Source organism: Cucurbita maxima, unplaced genomic scaffold (assembly GCF_002738345.1).
Source record: "Cucurbita maxima cultivar Rimu unplaced genomic scaffold, Cmax_1.0 Cma_Scf00067, whole genome shotgun sequence".
In the NCBI taxonomy this organism is placed as follows: domain Eukaryota; kingdom Viridiplantae; phylum Streptophyta; class Magnoliopsida; order Cucurbitales; family Cucurbitaceae; genus Cucurbita; species Cucurbita maxima.
Genome location: NW_019272083.1, coordinates 257,687 through 266,319, shown reverse-complemented (window position 1 = coordinate 266,319; position 8,633 = coordinate 257,687). Strand labels below are relative to the sequence as shown.

Here is an 8,633-nt window from a genome sequence, read left to right as displayed (position 1 = left end):
ACTCACATGTGCTTAACCCACCTCTACTTGACTAGGTCGGATGAGGTAGAATTTTGGGCCTTTTGGTGCAGTAACTTCTCTATTTTTGCTCGAAATAGCTGAGGTCCTGTGTAGCCTTAGTTTTTCTCCTAGTAGTCCTCTACCCTTTTGAGTTTGATCCAATTGTCTAACTTTATCGCTAACATTAAGTTTATGCTCCAAGTTGAGGTTTGTAGTTTAGTTCTTCGGAAATTTAGAGCCTACCTTGGTATTAAATACTATTTGTGAATCTAATACAAGGTGATCCTTGTACTTTCTTGGGGTTTTTCCTTGGAGTGACACACTTGAAGTATGATGTTTTGACTTTCCTAAACTTGGAATAAAAGTTCGTAGTTTGTGAATTATGGTCTTACGGAATTAAATATTCACCCTGAATGTTTGGACGGCTAGAATCTAACCAAACACCTATTTGAGATTCAATTAAGCAGAGTTTTTCATTCGTTATGATTGGTTAAGCTTTATTAAGCATACTTAGTGATGTTCAATGGGATCCATCGTGAATTTTGTAAGATTTTCTAGGTTTTCAAGATTAGTCAATCAAGCTTTCGAGGTTAATCAATATTTCGGGCTACTTCCTTCGCACTTAATTGCAGTTTTCATGTTAATATTGGATTCATATTTGAGCTCTAATTCACATTGGAGAATAAATGTTTCACTCGCGTAACAATTTAGAAATATAAAGAAAGTTCCGGTAGGTCTTTAAATTACTTGCTTCAGTTCTTTCAATTACTCTATGAATTGAACGTAAGGATGGGAGACAGCTTAGACAATTCTCTACGTTCAAATACAACTTTGGAAAAATATTTTTCAAAATAATATATTTGAAGGGAGCAAGTAACATATTAGAATATAATATTTTTAATATATATTTATTTATATTTTTTTCAAAGAGCAGAGAGATTAGGGTGGAAGTGGTTTTTTGTAATTGTTACAAAAGAAATTCATTAAAATAAAATGAAAATGAACACAAGCTTGGATATAAAAATAGTTTTATTGCTGCAAATAATACTAAATTATTTTTCTAACTTTTACACATTGTCTGTCCTTATCAATTTCTATATTTATTATAAAAAATATACATTTAGATCAATTCCAAAATTTGTATTTTGTATAATTTAATATTTATTTTTTCAACATTTTAAAATTAATCTGATATTTTTTATTAAAAATATATTTAAAATTTTAAAAATTAAATATATTTTTCGTTCTTTATTTTATTTTATGTATTTCTCTCTTCTTTCTCCCCTTCTATGGGTTGGCTCCGCCGCCGTGTGTGTGTTTTTTTCTTCTTATTTCATCTCCTTCAATTCTTCCTTTCTTTTTACAAGTTTGGAAACAATTATGAATCAAATGAGTCAAAAGCATTTTTTTTTTAAACAAAATTGATTTAAAGAAAATTGATGGCATAGATCAAAATGTTACCAAATGTCAACTTCAACCATTAAAATGTCTAACTAATGTTTAAACCTCTAAAGTATACTCTACTCTTACTCACCAAAAATGTTTTAATTTTGAAGTTATACGGTTGTTTAAATTATTTCAACATATTACAATTCATCCCACGTTAAAGAAAAAATGAAGCTTCAATTATTTTTGGATGGTTATAAACTTAAGGATGATAATCTAGAGTTATGATGTTAATGTATTTTTAGGCTTTTATTTATTTTAACATTTGTATATGGACTAATTATGGTCATAAAGTATAAATGTTACAACTCTTAAAATGCTTCATTCAAGTCAAGGGTTTTCATTTTGAAGCTATATAAACCATGTATGTTATATTTGTAAAGGAGATTAGAAAAATGTAGTAAAAAAGTGTTCTTACCTTTCCTTTAGTTAAGGCTTAAGTTTCTTTGCAATTCTATGTAGTTAGATTGCATGTTTAGAATCATTCAAGCTTGACATGATCGATCTTGCTTGTGGAGTGATTCGAATATTAAAAAAGTGTTTTTTCCTTGAGATATTTGAACAAGGTAATCTGAATCTTACTTTCCCTTGAGGTGATTCCTTATCATTTGACATGAGAGTCATGCCCTTAATTTAGCCATGCCAATAGAATCCTCAAATGTTTAACAAAAAAGTTATGAGTTTCGAAGGTGTATTTTGTTCGAGGGTTCAGAGAATAAGGCTTAAGGAGAGGCTCTATGATATACTTTGTTTGAGAGGAGGATTGTTGAAGATTATTGAGAAGAATAGTCGGACATTGACTAATTAAGAAGAACATCATAGACAAGTATGGAAACATATCTCCATTGATATGAGACATTTTGAGAAATAAAAAATAAAGTTATTAGAGTTTATGCTCAAAATGAAAAATATCATACCACCGTGGAGTGGAATTTCTAACATTGTACTTTATTCTTCGTTGAAAATGATAACTAAAAAAAAAAAATAATAATAACCGGGTAAAGAAATTATAACTGAACCGCAACGACCTGACCCGAATCAGGTCGGTTTAGTATTCAGTCCAGCCAAAACCGGATCGAATCAAAGCGTACACCCGTCGGTGTTGGATGGAAGAGAATTTTCTTGATTGCCTGCATTCGAATTTCGGATCTTGGAAAGCTCCGTGTCCGACGAACAAAATTCCTCCGATCACAAATTCGGCTTCTAGGTATTTACACTGATCCATTTCACCTCACCCTCCTTTTTGTCGCCGGATCTCGATTCCTAGCTTCAATCCCTTCTCTTCTACTCCTGATTTTCACTAACAAACTTTGAATTTCAGTGCTACGCTGGCTCCCAACTGTTACCCTAAACCCCATTGTTCGATTTCTGAGTTGTACATTCTCAATCTCATGCCTTTTAGTTTCGTTCCCTTGTTGTTGTTGTTGTTGTTGTTGTTGTTTTTTCCTTTTATTCTTTTGCTTCTGCCGATCTCGCTGTGAATTGGAGATTTGACCCCAGTTGGGATAACACTCCCCGCCCCTGATCCCGCGTAATTTTATGGGGATTTTCTGTTCAAACTTTTCATTTCTGGTTCAAATATTTTTCGTGTTTTGTTAATTAAGATTAGCAGTATAATTGTTTATAATTCTTTTCGTAGCTACATCTCGTAAATGGCTGGAAAAGCTCAAATCCCCACCAAAAATTCAGCGCTTATTTCTATGATTGCTGATGAGGTACCAATTCATTTCCATATTGCAACAGCTTTTCTTTCTGGGTACCTTAAACTATTAAATTGACTCGAATTTCACTAGAGTCAATATTCCGTACTTATTTGATCCTATTGTTATGTGATTTTGGTGTTTGATTTTCTTTTTACAGATAAACATGTGATCTTATTTTGTGTCGTATGTGGTTCAAGTACCTTGCAAACCCGAATCTTAACAGGGTTCTACTTGTATGTGTGTCTAAGCAAATCTGCTAGTTAATCACGTTTACATAAAGTAGTTAGTCTTGAACCCAACAGTAAAATCTTTAGTATTAGTTTTTCTATGAAACTGTCAACTTTGATAGATAAACATCCACTATTTAATTTTTTTCTTCTGTAATTTTATGTTTATTCTTCAGTTAATTGCAAATTTGAAGGAAAAATAAAGCATCTGGATAATATTATTAAAAAAAACAAAAAGGAAAAACATCTACATAATGATAATGATTGGGTTCCAGCTTATTCTGTTGTGTTTTGTATCTTGAACTATGCATGGATTTTGGTTATACGTTTAATCTGAAATTTCTTTATAATAGGATACGGTGGTTGGATTTCTTCTTGCTGGAGTTGGTAATGTTGACCTGCGAAGAAAAACTAATTACCTTATAGTGGACTCTAGTAAGTATCCCTCTGATGCAAATATCTTGCAACTCTGATTTTCCATTTCGCTTGTAGCTTTGCATCCTATTTAGTTAGGCTCACACTTCATGTCTAAATCGTGTGAAACTTGCTGAAATCCTTGTTATTTAAGATAGTCCATTTTGAAAGTTAGCTTTTCACAAAAATTCCCAGTGATATATATGATATTCTAAATTAGCTCCAAAACTTGTAGTATTCCACTTTGAAACTTAGTTTTGACACATTTAAGGATTTGGTCTAAACCAAGATGAAAATTTGTTTTCCCTCCAATTTATGTTTTATCATTGCAGAATTTCCTGAAAAAATCATCAGAGCTAAGATGGAATTTGGTAAACAGCGAATACTTTCCCCTAAGTAGTAATTTTGTTTCCCAATCTGACCTATAAGAATATTAAATGGCTATAACAAATCTGTGTGTAAAATCAAATTAACAAAATATGGTTATATTTTATTATTAAGTCAAGTGTCTCAATCTTTGTTCATGATAGAATTTTGTTATTATGATATATAAAAATTGTGGTCAGGTGGGACACTCAACTGTGATTGAAGTAGTTGTGATAAGTCAATCCTAATTCTCAGCCCAACGATCCAAGCTTTTGTTGAAGTTAGACTCTTGAATCAAAGAAATTAATACCTTCTTATACAAAATTCGGATCAACCAAGAAACAAAAATCGAATTAGATTACCTCTTAAGATCAAAGATCTAGATGCAAGATTTGAAACTTTGCTCTAAATTGAGTCGTTCCACCATGGAATTTGATCGAGACTTGATTTCAAGACTTGATTGAATGAATTGAATGCAATCTACCCTAAGAATGGCTTGAAATCTTAGAAATGGCAAAAATGATGCTCAAATTTTTTAGGGTGAAAGTCTCAATTTGATATCTCATTTCATTCATTTAAAATCTTATAATCTTGTTTTTACATGCCATTTTGTGGGTATCTATAGCCTCTCCACAAAAGAAACTCCCAATCCTTCGCATGGCCACTAAAAGAAGTGAGTGGCCATGATTGACAAGTTCTTCCTTCTACCCTTCAAATGCCCACTAAAAAGAGTTATGAAATTAAAATAATAAATAAAGTCTACAAGGAAATTATTGATCAAGTGCTATTTAAGATAACCCTATGTTCCACTTCAACCTTGCAAATCTTAACTTCCAAAGCTCCAAATGGTCTTGTAGATGAAGAAGGAACGCTTATTGAATCTTCTTGGCCTTGGATCGTAGGTCCAGTTGAAGCTTGTTGAATACCATGATTCTTATCAAGTTGTCTCAGTCCCTTGATATAAATAAGATAATTTGATGACATAGCTTTCATTTTCATGTTTATGACATAGCTGCTTCATGTTCATGTCCTGGGCTGCTATAGATATGTACATTAGCATTGGCAGTGTTTAATTTTTTTAGTTAAAAATTTATTTGAAAAATAATTATTCACTGAGTAGGCCAAAAGATTAAAGGGACAAACTATCAAGAGGTTTTGGTTTATTATTATTATTGTTTAATTATCATCATCTCCATTCATTTAGATTTAAAAAAATAAAAAAAATTAATTGAAACAAATGTATAAGGGAAGGGCCTTTTGTGTTTCTTTTTTTGGGTTTCTGAGATGGTGTCTCCTCTATGCAATAAAGATCTAGAGTCGGAAGTTCAGCTTTTCCTTCATTGCTCCTATGCTGAAATTTTTTGGAATTATATTCTTTCCACGTTCAATTGGTTGTGGTCCACCCTTGGACATCAACATTCTATTACCAACAATTTTGGTAGGGCTACTTTCATGAGCGAAAAGAAGGGCCTTTGGCTTCAATTCACTAATGTTTTCTGGATTCTATGGCTTGAAAGGAATGATAGAATCTTCATCAATAAAGAGAAGTCCTTAGATCATTTCTTAAATTCTCTATCATTTGCGACACTTTCTTTGTGTGAACTTGTTTCTCCTTTTCCCCATTGGAAATAAATGTTTGCAGTCTTCTTTGGCTAGGGACTAGGGACTAGGGACTTCGCTTTCCTCTTTTATTTTTTATTTTATTTTATTTATTTATTTTGTTATACCATACCTTCTTGTTTCTTATTAAAAAGAAAAAAAAAATATTCTGCATGAGATATGTGTGTGTGTGATCTAGAATCCAGATTGACCGGCCTAGCACTAGAATCTAGCTCGCATTATACAAAGACCTGCAGTAGTAAATCATCTTTTTGTAGTATGGATAACTGTTTTTAATATTTGCAAATGAAGTGTATTTAAAATGTTTTCATGTGTAATGTACTGATGTCTCTATGACAACTTTTGGTTTGAAGCCACGTGGTTGTAGCTAAATAGCAGTGACCGATGGTGCTGTGATTAAACCAAAAACAAAAATTTCACTACTTGATAGGAATCTGTTCATCTTATTCCATGGGTTTACAGAGCCATTTTGTGTGATGATAGTGTTTTCCATTTATTAAATATGCACTTTGACTTGTCTTTCTATCCTCTTGTTATGTCTCTAAAGTTTAACTCTAACGTCGTAGAGACAACTGTGAAACAAATTGAAGATGCTTTCAAAGAGTTTACAACAAGGGAGGATATTGCAATAGTGATGATTAGTCAATATGTAAGTTGTTTTCTGAATTCCCTTTCTATCCAATGTAAGTTGACTTGTTTTATTGTGACTAAAAGTTTGAGAGTGATTTTGGAATGGTCAAAACCACTTTTGTCACGCCCAAAATCACATGACAAAAGTGATTTTGGTCTAAAATTACTCCTAACACTCCGTTATTGGTTGACTAGTTGCCTTTTCCTTGAACAAAAAATCCTATGAAACCCCTCCCTCCTGTTTTATGGATTAATGCCTATTTAGTGTTCCTATATGTTTACACCTTTTTATTTCTCTGTGGCCATTAGGAACATCTGTTTTGGTTAAAGTTTTCAATATTTGTTTCATCAAACTGAAACAATTTGTTTTTTTTTTTTTGGAATTTCAGGTTGCAAACATGATCAGGTTTCTGGTAGATAGCTATAACAAGCCAATTCCTGCAATATTGGAGATTCCTTCCAAGGATCACCCATATGACCCGGCACACGATTCAATTCTTTCCCGAGTAAAGAATCTGTTTTCTACTGAATCGGTGGCATCTGGGAGGCGTTAAAAAGATATTACATCTTATGCCCCCACTCATTCTGAAGTCATCCTCCTTTCTTCAAACATGCTGCACTTGGTTGGTGTACCCTGCTTTCTTCTGCATTAGAATTTCATATTTTGTAATGATTCTATTCATATTTTGATCACTTGAATAAAACTTGAAGAAACATGGAGCTAGAGGAGCTCCTCGTGGGTATTCAAGCAACCCCATTGTTTTTCTTGTACCTTATTCCGTATCATTTAAAACTGGAACCTAGAGGCATTACATCTACATGTATCTAAAACCATTTGCCTCTATATATTTTTTTTTTTGGCGTTTAAATCCAGTCCATTTCACAGTTTCATATTATATAATATTCCACGACTGTGACAAGGGTATTTTTACTCAATTCACAGGTTCTATTTTTAAGGCGTTCTATTACTTCAAAGCCTTTTCTTATTATGTTCATCTATCTATATTTCTGCATTAACTATTTCTGAGCATTCTCATCCCTACTGCCAAGAGTAGTTTGCTCTTTTGGGAAAGCAGTGTAAAAGGTTCAGAGGGAAACTTGTGATGTCATGGCAAAAGGTATTAAGATATTTGGAAGAAAATTTTCAAAAATTCTTTTCCTGAAGATTCTATTTGGAAGTTACATTTCCTTGAGACTCAATTGTTTGAGCTTATGAAAAATATTAGAGTTAATGATCAAATTGAATATCCACTTGTATTTCTAACAATTTTGTTGACGGGTTAAAAATTTTAAATATAGAAACCAAAGAAGATTGTTGAAGTCTTGAGGGATCTCATTGGTGCCCCATGGCTCACATTTATGACACAAGTCATGCTCATGCTCATGCTCATGAGGATGCCTCCTACAATGATATGAGCTTGTAGATGTTGAGTTTGATGCGAATCATTATTTCTAAAGGTGTGGAAACCTCTTGTATGGAAACCTCTTATAGTGGACACATTTTAAAAATTTTGAAGGGAAGAGGACAATATTTGCAAACTTTGAGGAAGGCAAAAAGGACAATATTTGCTGTGGTGGGCTTGGACAATTACAAATGATATTAGAGTCGGACTCAGGGTAGTGTGCCAACGAAGATGCTGGATTTCGAAGGAGGTGAATTGTGAGATCCTATATCGGTTGGAGAAGGGAATGAAACATTCTTTCAGAGTTTAGAAACCTCTCTTTAGCAGACACACTTTAAAAATGTTGGGGGAATCTCAAAAAAGAAAAAGTTTAAAGAAGACAATATCGGCTAACGGCGGGCTTGAGTTGTTATAAGATATGTATTAGTATGCTTAGTCTAACTAATCCACGCAAAAAACTCGAACTGACGTGTTGTATACCAAGTGAGGGACAATGAGTATTCATGACTGTCGAGTTGTGTGCTACTTTAGGCTGTCAGATAGTTTAGTAGACCGTTCATATTTAACCAAGAAGTGTCTTACATAAGAGTTCAAAATTAGTAGTAAGCATAAATAAAGTCAAGCGATAAAATTTAAAGTTAGCCAAAATATCTTATTATAGATGGAAAAATCCTAGTTGATGAGACCAAGACCCTGTAATAGTTGGACGGAGGACTCAATTCAAACGAAAAACCTATAAAAAGTGTTACAGTTAATTGAGTTTTTTTTTTTTTTTTTTTTTTTTTTTTTTTTTTTTTTTTTTTTTTTTTTTTTTTTTTTTTTTT

At 32.7% G+C, this 8,633-nt stretch overlaps 1 protein-coding gene and 1 non-coding gene across 4 annotated transcripts; both read left to right on the top strand.

Annotated features, from left to right (window-relative positions):
- Positions 1-2,519: 2,519 nt before the first annotated feature.
- Positions 2,520-7,275, top strand: LOC111472199 (V-type proton ATPase subunit F). Of its 3 annotated transcripts, none has more exons than XM_023117847.1 (5): positions 2,520-2,653; positions 3,086-3,161; positions 3,730-3,811; positions 6,343-6,425; positions 6,796-7,271. In XM_023117847.1, exons 2-5 carry the CDS (start codon positions 3,099-3,101, stop codon positions 6,958-6,960), a joined length of 393 nt encoding a protein of 130 aa, XP_022973615.1. In that variant the 5' UTR covers positions 2,520-2,653; positions 3,086-3,098; the 3' UTR covers positions 6,961-7,271. The 3 variants fall into 3 exon arrangements, with proteins under 3 accessions (XP_022973615.1, XP_022973616.1, XP_022973617.1); XM_023117848.1 differs by lacking the exon at positions 2,520-2,653 and adding an exon at positions 2,674-2,821; XM_023117849.1 differs by lacking the exons at positions 2,520-2,653; positions 3,086-3,161; positions 3,730-3,811 and adding an exon at positions 5,397-5,594 and having other exon boundaries at positions 6,345-6,425; positions 6,796-7,275.
- On the top strand, positions 6,121-6,261 carry LOC111472205. The gene has a single exon (XR_002715375.1). It is a non-coding gene; the product is annotated as a small nucleolar RNA snoR2/U65 (small nucleolar RNA).
- Positions 7,276-8,633: the final 1,358 nt, after the last annotated feature.